The 24,222-nt window shown below is 43.7% G+C and overlaps 1 protein-coding gene across 2 annotated transcripts in view; it reads left to right on the forward strand.

The window, feature by feature from the left end:
• The window catches only part of HBEGF (heparin binding EGF like growth factor), a 239,164-nt gene that overhangs the window by 148,189 nt on the left and 66,753 nt on the right, over window positions 1–24,222 (forward strand). Inside the window, exon 4 of one of the 2 annotated variants that reach the window (XM_073649496.1) lies at window positions 1,630–1,785. The exons of the other annotated variant lie outside the window; for it this stretch is intronic. Within the exon in view, the coding sequence (XP_073505597.1) occupies window positions 1,630–1,785 (156 nt within the window). The remainder of the gene's footprint in view (window positions 1–1,629; window positions 1,786–24,222) is intronic. 2 annotated transcript variants of the gene reach the window in all.

Consider the following 24,222-nt stretch of genomic DNA (forward strand, 5'->3'; position numbering starts at 1 on the left):
AACTCAGTAGTTTGACAATAAATGGCTTCACCCAACCAATAACCATGAATAGAGAAAAAGTTTTTTTGTTATCATTCATATTCTCTGCAAAAAGGCCAAGAAAGGAAAAATTCTGCCAGGGTATGTAAACTTTTGAGCACAACTGTATGAAAAGGCATCAAAACCACATGTGATGAAAAACTGGCTTAATAAAATGTAGTTTTTTTCATGAAAAAAAAAAAGTTTTTCTTCAAAAATTACATCATATATTTTGAACATTTAGTCATATACATATACTATAATGTATTATTGAATCTAACCAGTACATGGTGGGTAGTAGTCCATATTCTGAATCCATGCATTGCACTACGGAAATCCATGCATTGGTACAAACAGAAGTCATTGTACCCACTGCAATTTGTAATGTAGAATTGATACACAAAGAACATGGAAGTCCTTCCTCAATGATAAAGAGAAAATCGCATTTCCATATGTGGCAGAAGATATCCGTGTGAGTACTATGTCGGAGTCTGACTGAACTGAAAAACACTTCCACAACACTGACAGTGTACTATGAACTCTACCGCACATGGAACAGGAAGGAATAGCTTAATACAAAAACTTAAATGTGAAAGGATCAAATATAACTGTAATGATGGTGGTTCCTTGATCGCCTGTCAGCTCTAAATAGGGCTTCCAAGGGGTGGCCACTCCAATTATCAGGTCCCAAGGGAGACCTGGTCTTCACCATTGAACCCATGTACAGGAATGTGGACTTACCCAGGGAGCCCTAGGTTGGGTTCTAGAATTAGCCACTGGCCAGTGGAGCAGGCTGGCAAAAATAGTCAGTTCTCCATATCATACCCTAAAGGGAACACAAGAAGAAAAATAATAAATCAAAAGAATCTTCAGTAAACTAGCCAAGGTCAGAACGAGAATAAAATGGACTGGACTACAGAACTGAACAACAGCTAGTAAATCTATAACTGGCAGTAGGAGACTGAAAATCAGGAATTTAAATAGAGAGCAGCCCCGCTTCAGAGCTCACAGCACGGAGAAATTCTAACTACCCTGGAATTAATCCCCAAGCTTTCGGGGTGGATGGTGCCACAAGTCCCTGAACTAAAAAGGGGCTATTGTGTAGTCGCCAGGACAAAAGCAGAAGCAGATGAGACATGTACTGGCATAGATGGAACAATACCATTGTCCCCAGTATTCATGCCAAGGCCCTTGGGTTAAAACTGCTTCAGAGAATATCACACCTCTTTAAATTGTTAGTGAAAATGTAACTTCTTTTAAAATTTTTTAGAATTCATTACAATATCAGAAATAGAACATAATTTACTTCTGTTTGGCCCAAAACTTTCTGCCATTGCAGATTTAATTTTTCAATATGTGAAATATACCACTGTTTTTATAACAGTTGTGTGGGAAATCAGCCTTAGAAGACAACATTTCAAACTGGTGCTATATCAAAAAGAAATCATGCTAACCTATTTTCAACATTCTTAAGTAAACAGGTAACAAATGTATCTGTGGTGTAGTACTGTCATTTTCAGTGTAGGTAAAAGTTTTTGTTTTTTTTCATATTTGTTCTTTCATATGAATTTAAAAAACCCTGATCTAATTTCAGTGATCTATATTTTGTAGGTGCCAAGCAGGATATCATGGACAGAGATGTCATGCACTTACTCTTCCTTTGGGGAACCCACTGAACACATATGATCACACAACTATCTTGGCAGTGGTTGCAGTTGCACTGTCCTCTTTTTCTTTAATTGTTATAGCATCATTGTTAATATTAAGGTATGTCTATTTTGGCTGTGGAAAAATGTGTGTTCTATCAAATACTTTGCATATAGCCTGTGTGAATAAATAATATAAAATAAACTTCTGATAACAGCCTGTCCCTTAATTAGGATAGATCATCAGAAGTTTATATCATCAAAATTAGATCAGTGGGTGTCCAATACCCAGAACCCCCATTGAAAAGCTGTTACAAGCTCTGTTGGCATTGGATGTAAACACATGGAAGGGAGCTGCACTTCGCATTTCCATTCAATGTGTAGTAGCCACTGATGGGTACTGCAGTACAGCTGATATTCAAAAAAATAAGAACTGTTCTGCAGTATCCGGCCACTAAACAATATGATGGAGCGGTGGTGTTACACTCCATATAGCCGGCTGCTGTTAGAGGTGGAAACAGCTGAAAGGAGGGAGTGCCCGGTGGTGTACCCCCACAAACTAATAATGTTGACATAAGGATAGGTGATCAGTATGTTCTCATGAAACAAACCCTTTTAACATGCAGACAGCCTGGCTATCCTGACAACCCATCGGTGTTCTGTGATCATGTGACAAGCGCAGCCGGAATTATGTGCTTCTGGCTGGCGCTTGTTAAATCCCACTGTCAGAGATTTATAGTGGGATTTAACTGGTTTATAGCCAAGAGTGGAGATCCAATCCACCCGCAGCTGTTAAAGGCACATGACAGCTGATTAAATCAGTCATCATGTGTGGGGAAAGATGCGCTCAACGACGGAGTCCGCATCAAAGTCAGGGACACAACATATGATGTAAAAATACGTCATATGTCAAGGAGGATTCATTGTAGCACCTGCATAATGCCTTCATCAGGTGGTTATAGAAAGGCACAAGTAAAGGGTCAAAACATAAGTCAAATACACAAAACCGCATAATTATGAAATGAATGTGTACAGTTAGTCGAATAAATGTCATACTAGAAATGAAAATGAAAGTCGCTTAGCTAATTTAGCAAATGGACACAACTAAAGGGATGACAGCAGAATAACGTAAGATAATACAGATGACTGTATGTACTACTATGAATGTAGTATACATACAGTACAGACCAAAAGTTTGGACACACCTTCTAATTTAAAGATTTTTCTGTATTTTCATGACTATGAAAATTGTACATTCACACTGAAGGCATCAAAACTATGAATTAACACATGTGGAATTATATACTTAACAAAAAAGTGTGAAACAACTGAAAATACGTCTTATATTCTAGGTTCTTCAAAGTAGCCACCTTTTGCTTTGATGACTGCATTGCACACTCTTGGCATTCTCTTTATGAGTTTCAAGAGGTAGTCACCGGAAATGGTCTTCCAACAATCTTGAAGGAGTTCCCAGAGATGCTTAGCACTTGTTGGCCCTTTTGCCTTCACTCTGCGGTCCAGCTCACCCCAAACCATCTTGATTGGGTTCAGGTCTGGTGACTGTGGAGGCCAGGTCATCTGGTGTAGCACCCCATCACTTTCCTTCTTGGTCAAATAGCCCTTACACAGCCTGGAGGTGTGTTTGGGGTCATTGTCCTGTTGAAAAATAAATGATGGTCCAACTAAACGCAAACCGGATGGAATAGCATGCCGCTGCAAGATGCTGTGGTAGCCATGCTGGTTCAGTATGCCTTCAATTTTGAATAAATCCTCAATAGTGTCACCAGCAAAGCACCCCCACACCATCACACCTCCTCCTCCCTGCTTCACGGTGGGAACCAGGCATGTAGAGTCCATCCGTCCACCTTTTCTGCGTCGCACAAAGACACAGTGTTTGGAACCAAAGATCTCAAATTTGGACTCCTCAGACCAAAGCACAGATTTCCACTGGTCTAATGTCCATTCCTTGTGTTCTTTAGCCCAAACAAGTCTCTTCTGCTTGTTTCCTGTCCTTAGCAGTGGTTTCCTAGCAGCTATTTTACTATGAAGGCCGGCTGCACAAAGTCTCCTCTTAACAGATATGTCTGCTGCTAGAACTCTGTGTGGCATTGACCTGGTCTCTAATCTGAGCTGCTGTTAACCTGCGATTTCTGAGGCTGGTGACTCGGATAAACTTATCCTCAGAAGCAGAGGTGACTCTTGGTCTTCCTTTCCTGGGGCGGTCCTCATGTGAGCCAGTTTCTTTGTAGCGCTTGATGGTTTTTGCAACTGCACTTGGGGACGCTTTCAAAGTTTGCCCAATTTTTTGGACTGACTGACCTTCATTTCTTAAAGTAACGATTGCCACTCGTTTTTCTTTACTTAGCTGCTTTTTTCTTGCCATAATACAAATTATAACAGTCTATTCAGTAGGACTATCAGTTGTGTATCCACTAGACTTCTGCACAACACAACTGATGGTCCCAACCCCATTTATAAGGCAAGAAATCCCACTTTTTAAACCTGACAGGGCACACCTGTGAAGTGAAAACCATTTCTGGTGATTACCTCTTGAAGCTCATCAAGAGAATGCCAAGAGTGTGCAAAGCAGTCATCAAAGCAAAAGGTGGCTACTTTGAAGAACCTAGAATATAAGACATATTTTCAGTTGTTTCACACTTTTTTGTTAAGTATATAATTCCACATGTGTTAATTCATAGTTTTGATGCCTTCAGTGTGAATGTACAATTTTCATAGTCATGAAAATAGAGAAAAATCTTTAAATGAGAAGGTGTATCCAAACTTTTGGTCTGTACTGTAGATAATAAAACGTATGGTCGAGCAGTCTATCTAAACCAACTACTTGTAATAAAATAGTAAACAAAAAAACTAATAAAATGAACTGGAATATAATTTGGTATGCATGCAGAGTGTAGGCACACGTTCACACTGGCCACTAAACAGATAAAACCTTAGATCAAAACAAAGTGAGCAATTACCCTGCAGTAAATAAATAGCAATAGTGCATATATAATAATAGTGCCAAATATACCAGGATGGGGATGAGGGGGCCATAGATACCAGGATGGGGATGAGGGGGCCATATATACCATGATGGGGATGTGGGGGCCATGCATACCAGAATGGGGATGAGGGGGCCATGCATACCAGGATGGGGATGAGGGGGCCATGCATACCAAGATTAGGATGGGGGCCATATATACCTGAATTAGGAGCCAACTATACCTGAATTGGAGACATATATACCAGGATGGGGATATATATACTGTATATCAGAATGGGGATATTAATATATAATTGGGGTACATTACCCCTATAACAGTGTCAGTAGCAGACTAACTCCCATAATGGTGCATCTTCACCACAGTTTTTGCTTAATTTTTTTCCTATTTTCCTCCTCTAAAACCTAGGCGCATCTTATGGTCTGGTGCGTCTTATAGTCCAAAAAATACGGAAATTTTCCCAAGGAGCCAAATCATGTGATTTGTGGAGACCAAACCAGTAGGCTGAAAGGAATTCTGCTCAATATTAATATTAACATATTAATTAGAATTATTTGTTTACATTAATTAGAATTATTTGTTTACATTAATTGTATGACATAATATTGAGAATAATTAATTATGTTGACATCCCCCTATGTACAGTATGAGCCCCTACATATCCCCTATATACAGCTATACGTAGCTCCCTATATCCAGTATGAGGCCGCACCTAGCTCCCTATATCCAGTATGAGGCCACTCTTAGCTCCCTATATCCAGTATGAGGCCACACGTAGCTCCCTAGATACAGTATGAGGCTGCACGTAGCTCCCTATATTCAGTATGAGGCTGCATGTAGCTCCATATTTCCAGTATGAGCCGCACTTAGCTCCCTATATCCTGTATGTGGCTGCACGTAGCTCCGTATATCGAGTATGAGGCCGCACATAGCTCTCTAGATACAGTGCACAGTCACACATACTCAGTCGCACACATGCAGTCAGACACCAGCAGGCACGCACACATATAATTATGCACATGCAGTCACACATGCACTCATGTATACACATGCAGACTTGCACATATACTAGTCACAGAAATGTGTGCACAAACATATACAGACATACAAAGACACATCCAGGCATAAACATATTTGAAGACTGTGAAGACTCGGGGTCTTCCGTGGGCGTAAAACAGCATGTCAATACTTTATTGAACCACCAAGCGGACAGTAAACATATAGAACAGTCCCAGCAAATACCCAAGATGGTGCAACATTACACATTCTCACCCTTTCGCCCGCAAGGGATAGAACAGCTGTGACTTTGGGACTTCCAGGGCCAAATACCTCAACCAGTGGCCCCCCACTTCTGGCAGGCCCCCACAGAGAGAATGTAGCGCCAAGCTTGGGAAGCTAGCAGTCCATCGAGGTACAAAGTCAGGAGACCTGAGAGTCCCACGCTGGCCTCTCCAAGAGTTCCCATTTTGCCAGGTGACTAGTGGGTCCCAATCTGGCTTCTCCGAATGCCTGTGTATCTTTATCTAAAATCTATGCTTCCAAGCTGATGGTCTGAGTCTGTGTGTCCTCTTGCTTCTCCTTGATTCTCTTGTCCCAAGTCTCTTTTCAGCAGGATAGATAAACCCTTTTTCTATTTACATATAAAGGTCATCAGTCACAGGTCGGGGTTAGGGAGGGAATTTCTCACATGGCTCAGCTCTCATTGTTTGAGCTAATCTATTTACATAGTTGGTATAGTAGGGGCTCTTTAAATCAACATTCAGGATTATTCAAACAATAGTCTGTGTTAATCAACCAAAAAAGATCACAGGTTAAAAAGTGAACATAAAAATAAAGGTATACTGCTGTTGCCATCATAAAGTATGTCTGGCATAATTAAGATTTTACGCTGTATCGTCACAAAGATATACAGAAAAATATATATAAACAGACATATCACACGTACAGGTGCATCTCACTAAATTAGAATATCATCAAAAAGTTAATTCATTTCAATTCTTCAATACAAAAATTTAAACTCATATTATGTATAGTCATTACAAACATTACAGTGATCTATTTCAAGTGTTGGTTTCTGTTAATGTTGATGATTATGGCTTACAGCCAATGAAAACACAAATGTAATTATCTCAGTAAATTAAAATAATTAACAAAAACACCTGCAAAGGCTTCATAAGCATTTAAAAAGGTCCCTTAGTCTGTTTTAGTAGGCTCCACAATCATGGGGAAGACTGCTGACTTGACCAATGTCCAGAAGGCAGTCATTCACACACTCCACAAGGTCCCAGAGTTCCAATTTTCATTTGGAAATCAAGGTCCCAGAGTCTGGAGGAAGAGTGGAGAGGCGCACAATCCAAGCTGCTTGAGGTCTAGTGTGAAGTTTCCACAATCAGTGATGGTTTGGGGAGCCATGTCATCGGCTGGTTTAGGTCCACTGTGTTTTATCAAGACCAAAGTCAGCGCAGCCATCTACCAGGAAATTTTAGAGCACTTCATGCTTCCCTCTGCCAACAAGCTTTCTGGATATGGAAATTTCATTCTCCAGCAGGACTTGGCACCTGTCCACACTGCCAAAAGTACCAATACCTAATCTAAAAACAACAGTATCACTGTGCTTGATTGGCCAGCAAACTCGCCTGAATCTATGGGGTATTGTCAAGAGGAAGATAAGACACCAGACCCAACAATGCAGACAAGCTGAAGGCTGCTATCAAAGCAACCTGGGCTTCCATAACACCTCAGCAGTGCCACAGGCTGATCGCCTCCATGCCACACCGCATTGATGCAGTAATTGATGCAAAAGGAGCCCTGACCAAGTATTGAGTGCATTTACTGAACATACATTTCAGTAGGCCAACATTTCGGATTTTAAAATAATTTTTCAAGCTGGTGTTTTAAAGTATTCTAACTTAATGAAATAATGACTTTTGTGTTTTCATTGGCTGTAAGCCACAATCATCAACATTAACAGAAATAAACACTTGAAATAGATCACTGTGTTTGTAATGACTCTATATCAGGGTTCCCCAACTCCAGTCCTCAAGGCCCACCAACAGGTCATGTTTTCAGGATTTCCTTAGTATTGCACAGGTGATGTAACTATTGCCTGTGCTGATGATGGAATTATCACCTGTGCAATACTAAGGAAATCCTGAAAACATGACCTGTTGGTGGGCCTTGAGGACTGGAGTTGGGGAACCCTGCTCTATATGATATGAGTTTCACTTTTTGTATTGAAGAACTGAAATAAATTAACTTTTTGATGATTTTCTAAATTAGTGAGATGCACTTGTACATAGATAAACACAATTATACATGAACACAGACACACAGGGGGTACATTGCGAAGCAGTCACTCACCTTCCCACGGCTTGTTTCCCGTCCAGCTCCTCTCCGGTTGGAAGCAGCTCCGAAGCAGCATGAAGCACTCCGTGACGTCACTTTAGCAGACAGGGCCGCGTCTGCTACCTGTGACGTGGCCGGGTCAGCACACAAGAAAGTTGAAAGGTATAGTGCTGGCCCAGGCCGTAGAAGAAGCAGGTAGCCCTGCACAGCCCCCCCGGCCCAGCCTGCCCCTGCCTTACCGACCTTGGACGCATGGATACAACGAGATGATTTTGCATACTTCGTGCGCATTTCCGACCGGTTCTTCAACTGACAGACAGCTGACACCCGGCACTCACTGCCAGGAGTGGTGCCCGCATCGGTCCCGGTAGTTTAACCCCCTAAATGCTGTTATCGATATCAATCACAGCATTTTAAAGACAGGCAGAACAAGGGGGTTTCCTCTGATCAGCACCCCGCAACATCATTGCGGGAGCCCGATCATTGCCATGGTTCCCCCGATGTCGTCATGACAACATTCGAGTCACCAGGCTCTAGCAAGCTTGTTAGATCATGCTCAGTGCATGCCCTAACAAGTTTGTGTGAGAGCAGGTTGACAGTTCTAACTTGACTGCAATCAGACAGCTGAAAGTGAAAGTCCCTTAGTAGGACTAAGTAAAAAAAAAAAAATTTGAAATCACAAAATAATGAAATATACAGCTCTGGTAAAAATTAAGAGACCACTGAACAGTTTTCTATTGGAAAGCATGGAAAGACTAAGTTGAGGTCTGAAAGCACTGTTTCTTTTTTAGTATTTTGACGCTTTATCATTTGCTGCAAATAAATACAAAATTTTTAGCTTTGAATTTCGGAGACATGTTGTCAGTAGTTTATAGACTAAAACAACAATGTACATTTTACTCAAAAATATACCTATAAAGAGAAAAATCAGAGAAACTGAAAATTTTGCAGTGGTCTCTTAATTTTTGCCAGAGCTGTATATGGTATATGTTACGCTCGTGCCCGGACTGACTGGCGTGAGCGTGATTAGTGATCCCACTGTACCATGAACCGAGGAGTACCTGGAGGGGCGTAACTAAGTATCAACCCAATCTGACCAAGGTCGCACGGCAGCTTAGTCGACTCCGTGGACCAAGGAGAAACCGAGCAGAGGGACCAGGTGCGACTCCAGGTCAGACCCCGGTCACAGTTGTTGACCCACACCGGGGAATGCAGGAACAGGCAGGTTAGACTGGCATACAGGCAGGTGGGTATTGGCAAGTACGGCTGGTATGCAGACAAGGTGGGTACTGGCAAGTACGGCTGGTATGCAGACAGGTGGGCACTGGCAAGCACGGCTGGTATGCAGACATGGAGATACTGGCAAGCACGGCTGGAGTGCAGACAGGGAGGAACTAGCAGGTTGGAGCGCAGGCTGGATAGGGTCCAGTACAGACTGGGAGACAGGTACAGAGCCGCAAATGCGGTAGACAAGCAGAGTTAAGTGAAACCGCCGAAGCGGAGGACAAGGCAGAGCAGAGAGGAACTGCTGGTGCGGTGAGCAAGCAGAGCAGAGCGAAAACCGCAGGTGCGGTGGGCAAGGCAGAGCAGAGCGTAACCGCCGGAGCGGTGGACAAGGCAGAGCAGAGAGAAACCACAGGTGCGGTGGACAAGGCAGAGCAGAGCGGAACCGCCGGAGCGGTGGGCAAGGCAGAGCAGAGAGAATATATGCCGGAGTGGTGGGCAAGGCAGAGCAGAGAGAAGCCACCGGAGCGGTGGGCAAGTCAGAGTAGAGAGAAGCCGCCGGAGCGGTGGGTAAGTCAGAGCAGAGAGAAGCCGCCGGAGCGGTGGGTAAGGCAGAGCAGAGGGAAGCCGCCGGAGCAGTGGGCAAGTCAGAGCAGAGAGAAACCGCCGGAGCGGTGGGTAAGGCAGAGCAGAGGGAAACCGACGGAGCGGTGGGCAAGTCAGGGCAGAGAGAAACCGCCGAAGCGGTGGGCAAGACAGAGCGGAGCGAAACCGCAGGTGCGGTGGACAAGGCAGAGAGGACAGGGCTCTGTTCACATGGAACAGACTGGAAAATACAGGAAGATGGCTAGAACACAGGAGGAAGATACGAAGGAAGGGAAAAGGGACAAGCAGAACCAGATACACACAAGGTACTTCCTATGAAGTAGCGAGTGGACACAAAACTCACAAACAGAAGTACAGAGACAATGAGTTGGAGTTAGGTGCAGGTTCAGACACTGCAGGAAAAGGGAAGGTACAGACATAGAGACAAACAGGTAACAGGCTAGGATACAGTTCAGACAGGAACTGCTACTGCAATGAGAAACAAGAACGAGCCTGGGTATACAGCCCCCAGAGTGGCGGAAACAGACTAGAAGTTACAGGTAACAGGCCTGGGTATACAGCCCCCAGAGTGGCGGAAACAGACTAGAAGTTACAGGTAACAGGTCTGGGTATGCAGCTCCCAGAGTGGCGGAAACAGACTAGAAACAGGACAGGACCTGGCAATTCAGTAGCAAAGACTAACTGCGTGAAGGTGTTGCTCAGGCACCTCCTTCTGGGTGGAGGGGGTTTAAATATCCAGTGACTCACAGCAATAGGCTGGAGACGCATTAGAGGTGCGCCCACAGCAGCTATAAGAATCAGGAAATAACCGGGCCGCCGCCCTAAGCAGTCAGTCAAGAGACATGCACACAGCATGAACTGGAGCAAGGTTTGTAGGCTGGACTGACAGGTAATATTGCGGTCTTGCATAGTGGGAGGTGGTGCACTATGCAAGCACGCCACCAGGGATGTTACAGTATATATTGTACTTATAAATAAATACTGTTCTGGAAGAAAAAAGTACACATACAGTGGGGAAAATAAGTATTTCATACACTGATGATTTTGCAAGTTTTCCCACCTACAAAGAATGGAGATGTCTGTAATTTTTATCGTAGTTACACTTCAACTGTGAAAGACAGAATCTAAAAATAAAAACCATAAAATCACATTTTATGATTTTTAAATAATTAAATTGCATTTTACTGCATGAAATAAGTATTTGATCACCTACCTATCAGCAAGAATTCTTGTTCCTACATACCTGTCAGTTTTTCTTTAAGAAGTCCTACTACTTTGCACTCATTGCCTGTATTAATTGCACCTGTTTGAACTGTTTAAGGACACCAGGGACAAAATTGTAGACCTGCACAAGGCGGGGATGGGCTACAGGATAATAGGCAAGCAGCTTGTTGAGAAGGCTACAACTGTTGGCGCAATTATTAGAAAATGGAATAACTACGAGATGACTGTCAATCTTCTTCATTGTGGAAAATCTCGCCTCATGGGGTTAGGATGATTCTAAGAAAGGTCAGGAATCAACTCAGAACTACACGGGAGGACATGGTTAATGACCTGAAGTGAGCTGGGACCACAGTCTCAAACATTAACACACTACGGTTAGTAACACACTTCGATGTCATGGATTAAAATACTGTAGAGCATTCAAGGTCACCCTGCTCACGCCAGCATATGTCCAGGCCCGTTTGAAGTTCGCCAGTGACCATCTGGATGATCCAAAGGAGGCATGGGGTCAGATGAGACCAAAATAGAACTTTTTGGTATCAGCTCCACTCGCCATGTTTGGAGGAAGTAGAATGAGTACTACCCCAAGAATACCTCCCCAACCGTGAAGCGTGGTGGGGGAAGCATCATACTTTGGGGGTGCTTTTCTGCAAAGGGGACAGAATGACGCCGATTGAAGGGAGGATTGATGGGGTCATGCATTGTGAGATTTTGGTCAAGAACTAAAGGAAACATCTGACCTCTGTAATTGCAAACAATGGTTTCTGCACCAAAGATTATTTTCTGTTTTTCTATTATATTAAATACTTATTTCATGAAATAAAATGCAAATTAATTATGTAAAAATCATACAATGTGATTTTCTGGATTTTTTTTAGATTCTGTCTCTCACAGTTGAAATGTACCTTCGATAAAAATTACATACCCCTCCATTCTTTGTAGGTAGGAAAACTTGAAAAATTGTCAGTGTATCAAATATTTTCCCCATTGTTTGGTATTGCTGCATCCGGAACGACCAGCCCTATAAAAATGTCACACTAGTTAATCCCTTCAGTGAACACCGTAAAAAAAAATAAAAAAAACGAGGCCAAAAACAATGTTTTATCAACATACCACGGAATAAAAAGTAGAATAAAACGCAATCAAAAAGACAAATTTAAATAAAAATGGTATCGCTGAAAACGTCATTTCATCCTGCAAAAAAAAAGCCGCTCCATCAGTGGAAAAATAAAAAAGTTATAGCTCTCAGAATAAAGTGATGCAAACATAATTATTTTTTCTCTAAAATAGTTTTTATTGTGAAAAAAGCGCCAAAACATAAAAGAATATATGAATGTGATATCGCTGTAATCGTACTGACCCGAACAATAAAGCTGCCTTAACAATTTTACCACTCGCAGAACGACATTAAAAAGAGCCACAAAAAACAATTCCTGAATTGCTAGTTTTTGCTCATTCTGCCTTCCACAAATCAGAATAGAAATTGATCAAAAAATTTGATATGCCCAAAAATGGTACCAATAAAAATGTTAACTCGTTCCACAAAAAACAAGCCCTCACATGACTCTGTCGGCCGAAATATAGAAAAACTATAGCTCTCAAATATGGCAATGAGAAAACTAGTTTTTGCAAAAAAAAGCGTTTTTTAGTGTGTGACAGCTGTCAATCATAAAAACCTGATATAAATCTGATATTGCTGTAATCGCATCGACCCAAAGAATAAAGTTGCTTAACCACTTATAGCGCGAGAGCAACGGTGTAAAAAATAAATATAACCAATTCTTCACCTGCTGTGGATTTTTTTCATTCTGCCTCCCAAAGATCACAGTACGTCTCGGCTCACATTTATCCTGCGCACTATGCTGAGCGTTTACACTGGGATTTCCATGTAAATCTCTGAAGTACGTGATTCAGACGGAACCCCCTGCTGAAGATTCCCTATAATGAGGCAGGTGGAGATACTGTGGACGCAGTCTTGCATGTGATCCGGCGGTGTCCATCTTTTTAGGCATGCATAAAAGTGCCATTGGCCACAGTTTTGTGCACTTCTGAAAAGTAGGACACTGCTGAACAGAGGCCAGACGGAGTCCAGAATAACTCTGCTGCCTCATAGTAAATGGATCTCATCTAAATCACTTCACTGGAAGATTTAGATGGAAACCCTGATATAAGTGCTCATTGTAGAGCAATGGATAAAGGTGATCCAGAATGTTATGTAAAATGTTCCTAACAAAAGCTTCAAATTCATCCACAAAAAAGGCCCCAATCAGGTTTGTCATCTGTCAATGGAAATATAGGGACTTCCACATTACTGGTGGTGCAAAAGCTCTGGAAAAGCAAAATGTCTCCTCGCCCCCCAAAATAAATTTAGCAAATTCTATGATCCCAAATCCAAATGCCTCCTCCCTTCTGAGCTCCACAGTGTGCCTAAACTGCAGTTAGCATCCATATGTTTGACATTTCCATAGCGATGATAGTCCGCCTAATTTACGGGTGCATGTCTCCAGAAGCATGAGCTGGGCATAACGAACTGGCACTACAACATAATGGGCACTACAACGTACTGCTCTTGTTTCTGGAAAACACCCATAAATTAAAAATCATTACTACACCTGTGGATAAATGCCCAAAGGGATATAATTTCAAAAATGGGTTCACTTGAGAGGGATTCTGCTCTTTTAGCATGTAGGGGCTCTGTATATGAAATCTGCAAACTATTTTAAGAAAATCTGCGCTCCAGGAGGCAAACAGCGCTCCTTCCATTCCCGAGTTTCGCTATATGGCTAAGCATTACTGTACAGCCACATATGGGGCATTGCCATGTTCACCAGAAATTTTGGGACAAATTTTGATGCCATTTTTACCCATTACCCCTTGTGAAAATGTAAAATATGGAGCTAAATCAAAATTTTGGTGGTAACATTGTAATTATTTTTTCTTCACCCCCTAATGGTATAAAATTCTGTGACACACCTGTGGTGTCAATATGATCACTGCACCCCCAGATGAATTCATTGAGAGGGTAGTTTTAAAAATGGGGACATTTATGAGGGGTTCTGCTGTGCTCGCTCCTTCCCTTCTTAGCTTTGCACTCTGCCTGAAAGTATTTCCCAATTACATGTAGGGTATTGGAGCACTCAGTAGAAATTTTTACAACAAACTGAGGTCCATTTTTTCCTACTAGCCCTTAGAAAAATCAAAAACTTGGGGCTAAAACAACATTTTAGTGGAGAAAGTGTAATTATTCTTTCTCCACCGCCCAGTGGTATAAATTTCTGTGAGGCACATGTGGTGTCAACATGCTCACTGCAGCCCTAGATTAATTCATTGACAGGTTTAGTTTGCAAAATGACAGAATTTATGGAGGGTTTCCCCTGTTCTGGCACGTCAGGGGCTCTGCCAATGTTACATTGCACCCTCAAACTATTTCAGGAAAATCTGAACTCCAGTATGGCGCTTTCCTTCTGAGCTTTGCACTGTGCTTCAAAAGTAGTTTTTGACCACATATTGGGTATCGGTGTACTCAGGAGAAATTATACAACTAATTTTGGGATGCATTTTCTCCTGCTATCTTTGTGAAAATGAAAAATTGGGGCTAAAACTATTTTGTGGGTAAAATATATTTTTTTTATTTTCACGGCTCTATTTTGTAAACCTCTGTGAAGTACATGGGTGTTTAAAGTGCTCATCACACTTCTAGATACATTCCTTGAGGAGTCTAGTTTCTAAAATGGCATCACTTGTGAGGAGTTTCCACTGTTGAGGCACATGAAGGGCTCTCTAATGCGACACGGCGTCCACTAATGATTCCAGCAAATTTTGCGTTCAAAAAGTCAACTGTGCTCCTTGCCCTCCGAGCTCTACCGTGCGCCCAAATCATAGTTTTTCCACACATATGGAGTATCGCTGTGCTCAGGAGAAATTGCACAACAAATTTTGGGGTCAATTTTCTCCTCTCACCCTTGTTGAAATAAAAAAAATTGGGTCTATAGTAAACTTTTTGTGAAGAAAAGTTAAATGTTCATTTTTTGCATCAACATTCCATTAATTCCTGTGAAAGAACCCGAAGGGTTAATGAACTTCTTGAATATGGCTTTGAGCACCTTGAGTGGTGCATTTTTAGAATGGTGTCACTTTTGGGTATTTTCTGTCATATAGGCCCCTCAATGTCACTTCAAATGTGATGTGGTCCCTAAAAAATGGTTTTGTAAATTTTGTTGGAAAAATGCGAAATCGGTTGTCAAATTTTAACCCTTATAACTTCCTAACTAAAAAAAAATATGTTTTAAAAGTTGTTCTAATGTAAAGTAGGCATGTGGCAAATGTTATTAACTAATTTGTGTGACGTAACTCTGGTTTAAGGGCATAAAAATTAAAAGTTTGAAAATTGCAAAATTTTTCAAAATTTTTGCCAAATGTTCATCCTATCAAATATATTTTACCACTATCATGAAGTACAATATGTCGCGAAAAAACAATCTCAGAATCAGTGAGACACGTTGAAGCGTTCCAGAGTTATCACCTCATAGTGACACTATCAGAATTGTAAAATTTGGTCTGGTCATGAAGGTGAAAACAGGCTTTGGGTGTAAAGGGGTTAATGTAATTTTGATAATTTTATGCTTTTACATATTTTTTTATGTTAACCAAGTACCCCATGTTATTTTTATGCACTATTCCTATTTGTTTACTGCAGGGTAATTGCTCACTTTGTTTTGATCTTAGGTTTTGTAGTAAAATAGTTAGCACAGATCCAACATCATCACTAATGATGGAGTTTAATACAGGCTGCGATAAAAAAACAACCCCATGGGACTAATACAGAGGCAGGTAGGAATGATAATGTATGAGTACCGGTACAAGTATTAGGCAAGTTTAAGACAAATCTGTCATTAACCAACCTGATGCTGGTACTATACTGTAAAGAGTGAGACAAAATACTAGCTGCTTGAAGCAGCCACATAGCACTGGGCTGTGTACAATGGTGGTGTACAGATAGATATAAGCTGAAATAAATAATAAATGCATCATAACAACAGTGATAATGTACACTTGAAAGCACAAATGACATACATGAATAAACAAAAACTAGTATTGACACATATTAAGAGAATCACATAACAGATTGAAAAAAATGTACAGACACCTCAAATTATCACTAGGCCGAACGATACCTTACAGATGAAAATAAAACTGTAAAATGAAACGAATAAGAGGGTCAGAAGGCTATTCCAGTCATTGTATTCAGACCTTAAGGTTGTAAATCACAAAGCTTATATATCCAAAATAAAAATAGCTGAGTTTAAGAAATCTGTTTGCCCCATGTGACAGAATGTAATATTACTAAAGTTATTATTATGAACTGAACAGGAATGCAAAAATCCATTTACAACATTGAATAAATGTTTAATTGTACAGCTCAGTTGTTGCAGAGTTTGGCTGACATACCACAATTTTACAATGAAATACTATTGGAGTGGAGGCATAGCTAGGGTTTTGGTTTGGGGAGGGGGCACTTCTGAGTGGGCCCCTAACCAGGTAAACTTGATTACAACTATGGTGGTGCACCCTAATAGTGGATGTAGGAGAACCTCAGCAGATGACTGCACTGTTACTGAAAATAATCTCTATGCAAAGACCGGCGCTGATATTACCGCCATATGGTGACCATATAGTGGTAGATACCAGTGCTGCAGAAAATATAAGAGAACACAGTAGTTACAGTGCTGGGCAAATTAATTGGGACAAAGCCAAAAAACATATTTTTGAATATTTAATAATAAAATGTTATAATGCACTGTTACATACTAATTTTAGTAAGAAATATGTCCTCCTTTAGCAGATATGAGATTTTCAATGCGTTTTGGCATTGATTCTACCAAGTTTTTGCATAAATTCTTCAATTCTTCATCATGGAACCACACTTGTATGGCACTGTTTATCATGCGTTCTTTGGTTGTACAGTCCATTTTGCCAAGACGTCTCTTCACAATGCTCCACAAATTTTCTATAGAATTTAAGTCTGATGAATTGCCAGGCCAGTCCAGTACTTTTACTTTATTTTCTTCCAGGAATTTCTTCACACACTTGGAATTGTGGCAAGGAGAAAACGTACACTAAACCACTCCTCACAGAAACAAGCTCTCAACTGAAGCTGAGGGGGGAACTAGCTGTTATTTTCTGACTAAAACCAGTCAAACCACATTTTGTTACTCACGGTTGTACACTCACGCCTGTTCAAAGCAGTTAAAACTGGTTTGAATCAATGACTGGTAACCAACTTACGATTTTACTTAAAAAATGCTTTGTCCCAATTAATTTGCACAGCACTGTATATATAGTAACTTACAGGTGACATTCTTTCTGATGGATTCGTTAGTTTTTCCCATCTTTTCCCTCTGGCCTAGACAGACATGACAACTTCTCCAGGCAGGACTAGTCTGCAGAGATTACAACAAAGACACATTTGACTCCTCACATTTCAGACACCATCCCCATCTATTCCCAACTAGAGATGAGCGAACCTTTCAAGGCTCAATTCGGTTCCAATCGACGAATTTCCTGTGGTTCGTCAAGCAGTTCATCAAACGGTTTGACGAACGTATACGAATTCCATTGGATTCAATGGGAGGCAAAGCCAAATGCATAGACAACACCTTCAAAGGGGCCCAAAAGCTGCCAAAACAGCTCAAATTAGGGGCAGACACGAGGAAATGTGGCATAAATTGACCCACAGTACAAATTTTATAATGGCCCGCCAGCAGTCAGCCATGGGCCATGCATGAGGTATCAAGGTCTGGGCCAGCATTTACAGCTTTGAATCTAAGTTCAAATTAAGACAAGGTGGGTGAGGGATCAGTGTAGGGCTGCTGTGCTGGGAACCCTGATACCACTTACAACAGCTTAAGCTGCTCTTCTGCTCAGCCACACTCAGGTGGCACAAATATCAGCTTCATAGACTACTATTGTTAGAAAAATGTAAAGATAGTAACACATGTAGTTGACTGAAAGTAAGTTCAGGCCTGCTGGTCCGGGAGCCCTACTGCTACAAGCAACACACATGAAAGAGACCCAACTTGGATTCTAAACATTTCCAAAAATTAGGGGAAGACTACACTAAAGTGGCATCAATTTACCCAGAGTAGAAATAGTATAATGGGGCTCTGACACCTCTTCCATTACAGGAAACCCACCAGATGGAAACACTACTTGTAGTCTCCACATTTCAAAAAATGATTGCCATACACCACTGAAGTGGCATCAATTTCACCAGAGTAGAAATAATATAATTCAGACTGACATATCTTCCACTACAGGAAACACATCAGATAAACCGAACAAGGAGTCTCCTTATTTCAAAAAATTATTGCCATACACCACTAAAGTGGTATAAATTTTACCAGAATAAAAATAGTATAGTGGGGACTGATACAGTTCCACTACAAGAAACACACCATATGGAGACCAAACCAGGAGTTTCCACATTTCAAAAAATGATTGCCATACACCACTGAAGTGGCATCAATTTCACCAGTGTAGTAATAGTGTAATGGGGACTGACAACACTTCCACTACTGGAAACACACCAGATGGAGACCCAACCAGGAGTTTCCACATTTAAAAAAATTATTGCCTTACACCACTAAAGTGGCATCTATTTCACCAGAGTAGAAATAGTATAATGGGGACTGACAGCCCTTCCACTACAGGAAACACACCAGATGGAGACCCAACTGGGAGGCTCCACATTTCAAAAAATTATTGGTAACATCAGCAGCAGTAGCAGCAGCAGGCACAGAAGACATGACAGAGGTGTCACAGACTGCAATAATGCCACATCAATGCAGCACACTAAAAACTACACCATCGCCTAGTCTGCACATTGGGGTGCAAAAGTCCTTGGAGACCCATGACTTATTTTTCTTGAAAGTTAGGCGGTCAACACTTTCAGGGGACAGCTGGATGTTCTTATCTGTCAGAACACCACCAGCAGCGCTGAAGACATGTTCTGAGAGAACGGGCATGACAAAACCTCAAAGGAGTGACAGGCGAGCTCAGGCCATTTTTCCATTTTTGAAGACCAAAATGCAAAAGGGTCCAAACCCTCCCTGATGACATTGATATTGAGCTTGAGATACTCCTGCACCATCCTCTCCAGTCGTTCACTACGTGTCAGAATTGTACTCTGTTGTACTGGTGCACAGGCTAGTCTAAAAAATGTGTGAAACGACTCACAGAAATTGCTTCTGCCACTTACACTGCTGCTGCTGCTAATTTTTTGCGTTAACCAATTGACGTTACTGGGGTTTGAAACCACTGCGTGCCTCACTGCTGTCTTGGGGAAAACCACTCTTAAGGTTGTCTACAAGCGTGCGCCGATACTCCAGCATACACACGACCTTTTCCAGGGTGGGAAGCATCTGGCAAAATTTACTGTTGTACCATGGATCTAACAAAATGGCAACCCAGTAGTCGGCACTATTTCGAATCCTAACAATACGGAGGTTATGTTCCAGATAGTGTAGCAAGAAGGCGCTCATGTGTCAGGCTCTTCCAAGAGGTCCAAGCCCATGGTGTGTTGGTGGGGGGATAACACCTCCGTTCTCTCCCGCCAATCACAGACAACAGAGCGTCTCCTGATTACTGCGCGCCCATCACCTCTGGCCTCCTCGTCCTCCTCCTGCATTTGTTCCTCGGCTCCTGCGCCTTCACTAACATTTCGTATGGTACCACGAGCAACCCTCGATCGCTGTAATCCACCCTCCCTTGGCACCCACCTGTGCGATGACAGTCTGTAACTTAGAGATATTGTTATCCCTTCCGTATCCTCCTGTGATTCCTCCTCTTCCTCTAGAACCATCACCTCCTCCCGCAGACTATTCAAAGTGTGCTAAAGCATGTAGATGACCGGATGTCACGGGTGTGTCAGAAGTGACAGACAGTCGCCCTGGAGTTGGTTGCAGGAGATCTCTAAAAGCCCAGGCTAGGCAACCTTTGCCGCCCCTGTGAACTGCAGACCCATGACCGATGGTGGCCTCAGCTACAGTTTTGGCTGACAATGCAGTGCTTCTCATGGTTGCATCAATATGTGTCTGTGGGGGAGGCCGCAACTTAACCTCCTCATCTTCCTCTTCCTCCACCTCCTCTGCTGAGCTACTCAGCTGCGTGCCTCTGGGTTCACACCAAGTGGGATCTACAGCCTCATCGTCATCTTCTCTATTCTCTCACTCCTTGCCCTGAGAGTCACTCTCCTCCTCTTCCTGCACTGACAACACAGTATAGTCCAGGTACTCAGGTATCTGAGTGTCATCTGGATCACCACTCTCATCGGGGGTTAACGTCTGGTGACGAGGATCAGGATTCTACTCAGAACCTAGTTTGTCCAGACCCGGATCTAAAAGAAAAAAATATTGTGCATCGGTGCAGATGCTATTCTCCTCTTGAGTCTATGAATCTTTGGAGCATAACTCTGATGCCCATGGCATAGAATGTGTGAACAGCTCTGCAGACTCACCCATCTGTGGTTCCCTACAGTTAGTTGGGAGTTGTGATGCGGGGGAAAACAAGGGTAATTGAGTACCACCTCTGAGGACTGTACTGTGTGTGATGTTGAGGTGGAGGAAGAGGAGGAGAGGCCACTTGATGCAGCGCTTGTCATCCACTGCAGCACATACTCTTTATGGCCTTCATCTACAAGGTGTTCCACTGTGCGGCCGTCAAAGAAAGGGAGTGGAGTAGACCGTCCAGTAACAGAAGTTGTCAGTTGTCTTTGGATAGGATGTGACAGTTGTAAGGCGGCGGTGTTCACACCGTGCAGTAACTGAGGCAGTGACTAAAGCAAGTCCAACATAAGCAGCTTTTATTCAGCAAAACTTACAGGTAAACAGAAAGTCCTCTGGTTCGCAGCCGGGTTAACATAAGTCCATAACAACGGTTGCCGGGGGCAACGGCCGCGCCGGGCCGCTCAGAGCCTGAAGGGTGCAGAACCTTCCCAGGTGTTTTTTCAGCTGCCCACAGGCCCAACGAGCTTTCCTGCTATGCTCCTAGCAGGTCCCAACACCGAACAACACTAATCCTTAATGCTGAGTTTTTAAAGGACCTGTGGCAAGAGCCACTGGAAAACCCGGGTTGGAGGGAGGATGCCGCCCCACTGCCTTCCAGTAGCCTCCTCCAAGAAATGAAGGCCCTGCCGGGTTTTACTTAATCTGCTTTGGCCAAATAGCCTGACCAGGTTAATGCTCACCTTCATTCCTGCATTGCAGCTGTGTCTGTGACTGCAATGCACTCCAATGGGTTTACTAGGTCTCTGTATACATTGTGGGGGATATATACCGTCCCTCGTATACGATCCCAGTCACTGCCTCACATATCCCCCCCTCTGTTCATACTTGTGGGGTTGAACATTTGTCACCATACAGCGTGCCCGGGACAGGGCATCTGTGTTTGCCTGCGACTTCTACAGAGAGACTGAAATTTTCCTTGATTCCTTGATGACTCCTAATTGGAGCATTTGTTTTACCTCAGCCGTGACGGCTTGCCTCCTGGCTTCAGGTACCCGGAACGGTCTCATTCGTACCCTTACCCCAGGTTCGGTGACAATGTCATGTTGGAGAACCACAGTCCTACCCGGTAGCTCTGAGAACACGTCGGTATTCGACTGCACCAGCGAGCGAGCCTCCCGTCGCTGCTGTTTAGTGAGATCATCACTTATCCTGACGTCTCCCCCGGACACACCCCTGGCTCTTTTATTATATGTGCGCCTCTGTGCTAACATGTTCTTTCACAATGGGCATGACCGCCGCGATTCGGTCCTGCATACTAACCACGTGTTTAATTATATTCGTATGGGGAGTCGGCTCTTGTTCCCATGTCTCTTTGGCTACGTCCAACAGACCCCTAGAGTGTCTGCTGTACAATAACTCAAAGAAAGAGAACCCTGTGGAAGCCTAGGGTACCTCACAGACGGCAAACATCAAATAGGCTAGTAACATGTCCCAATCCCTTCCGTCTTTAGAAACCACCTTTTTTAACATGGACTTGAGGGTTTTATTGAACTGTTCTCCTAGCCCGTCGGTTTGAGGGTGGTACGCCAAGGTGCACAATTGTTTTATTTTTAGCAGTTTGCACAGTTCTTTCGTCACCTTGGACATAAAAGGGGTCCCTTGATCCGTCAGGATCTCCTTAGGTAGCCCAAGGCGACAGAGCATGGCAAACAGCTCCCGTGCAATCAGTTTCGCTGAGGTGTGGCGTAGCGGTACAGCCTCCGGGTACCGGGTGGCACAGTCGATGACCACAAATATATGTTGGTGGCCACGAGCAGATTTTACAATGGTCCCTACCAAGTCCATTGCAATCCGTTCAAAAGATACTTCTATCTTTGGCGGGGGTACCAATGGGCTACGGAAACTTGCGGTGGGTGTGGTCAGCTGATACTCGTGGCAGGGTTCGCAGTACTTTTGAACCTCCGCGTAAATCCTCGGCCAAAAGAACCGCTGCAAGATAAGCTCTTGCGTCTTTTTAACCCCTAAGTGTCCACCCAGCCGATGTGTGTGTGCCATCTCCAGAACCGCCTAATGGTACGACTGAGGTACCACTAACTGTTCCACAACCTCGTCCCTGATTTTGTCTACCCTATAGAGCAACTCACCGTTGACCACCATGCGTGGAATCACAGTATCTACACCGGGCTGTTGAGCTACACCATTTACTTTTAACACTCTTTTCCACGCCTGAGTCAGGATGGGATCCTGTAGCTGAGCTGTCCCAAATGAGCCCCGGGACACTTCCAGCTCGGGGATCAATGGGGTCTCCTCGACCTCTCCTGCCAGCACCTCTAGAGGAAACCTATTGGGGTTACACTCTGTCCCTAGGTTGGACACCCCTACGGCAGGTACACCTGACTCAGGTTCCTCTTCAGCACGGGTACAGTGCTGACTGTCCTCAGCAGAGGGATATGATCCCTTTCCCGGTTCCTGATCTGGCAGGGTCCGGCGTGACAGCCGCGAGGGGGCAGAGTCCTGTATAAAGTCCTGAGTGGCCGAGTGACGCTCGATCAGGCTGACCACCTGGTCGAGGGTGCCGGGGTCCCCTTGCCCCACCCCACGTTGGATAGCGGCTGGCAGACTCCTCAAGTATGCATTGACCCCCAGTTGGGCAAGGATCTCACCTTTGAGCCTCTGGTAGTCCTAGGCGTCCTCCCCACTGAGGTTGAAGTAGGCCTTCTGGGCATCGCCGACCAAAAACGGAGCCACCACTTCCACCCACTGGCCGGCTGGTAGGTTTTCCCACTCTGCTGTGCGTTCATAGATGGACAGGAAGGCTTCCACGTCATTCTCCGGTCCCATCCTCCTCAATGCTCAGCAAACCTTGTCCCGGGCCTCTCGACGTTCCGGAATCTGCGCCTTCGGCGTCTCCCGCAGGGTTGTGAGCTGCTGCATGATCAGCTCATTGGTGAGCTGCTGCTTGAGCTGCTCCTGCTGCTTGAACTGCTCCTGCTGCTTCTTGAACTGCTGCCGCTGCTGCCGCTGTGTGAGGACCAATTGCCTTAACAGCTCCTCCATTTTGTCCACGGGGTTGGGCTGAAAGGTGGCCGGCCGGATTGTGGTCATGCAGATGCCGGTGGGGTATGCGTCAGTCTCAATGCCCGCATTCTCCACCAAGCTGTAAGGTGGCGGTGTTCACACCATGCAGTAACTGAGGCGGTGGCCCAAGCAAGTCCAACATAAGCAGCTTTTATTCAGCAAAACTTACAGGTAAACAGAAAGTCCTCCGGTTCGCAGCCGGGTTAACACAAGTCCATAAAGGTGGTTGCCGGGGGCAAAGGCCGCACCGGGCCGCTCAGAGCCTGATGGGTGCAGAGCCTTCCCAGGCGTAGGTTCAGCTTCTCACAGGCCCGCCGAGCTTTCCTGCTATGCTCCTGGCAGGTCCCAACACCAAACAACATTAATCCGTAATGCTGGGTTTTTAAAGGACCTGTGGCAAGAGCCACTGGAAAACCCGGGTTGGAGAGAGGATGCCGCCCCACTGTCTTCCTGTAGCCTCCTCCAAGAAATGAAGGCCCTGCCAGGTTTTACTTAATCTGCCTTAGCCAGATAGCCTGACCAGGTCAATGCTCACCTTCATTCCTGTATTGCAGCTGTGTCTGTGACTGCAATGCA

Source organism: Phyllobates terribilis, unplaced genomic scaffold (assembly GCF_046119375.1).
Source record: "Phyllobates terribilis strain yellow unplaced genomic scaffold, ASM4611937v1 Scaffold_10__3_contigs__length_209671492, whole genome shotgun sequence".
Taxonomy (NCBI): domain Eukaryota; kingdom Metazoa; phylum Chordata; class Amphibia; order Anura; family Dendrobatidae; genus Phyllobates; species Phyllobates terribilis.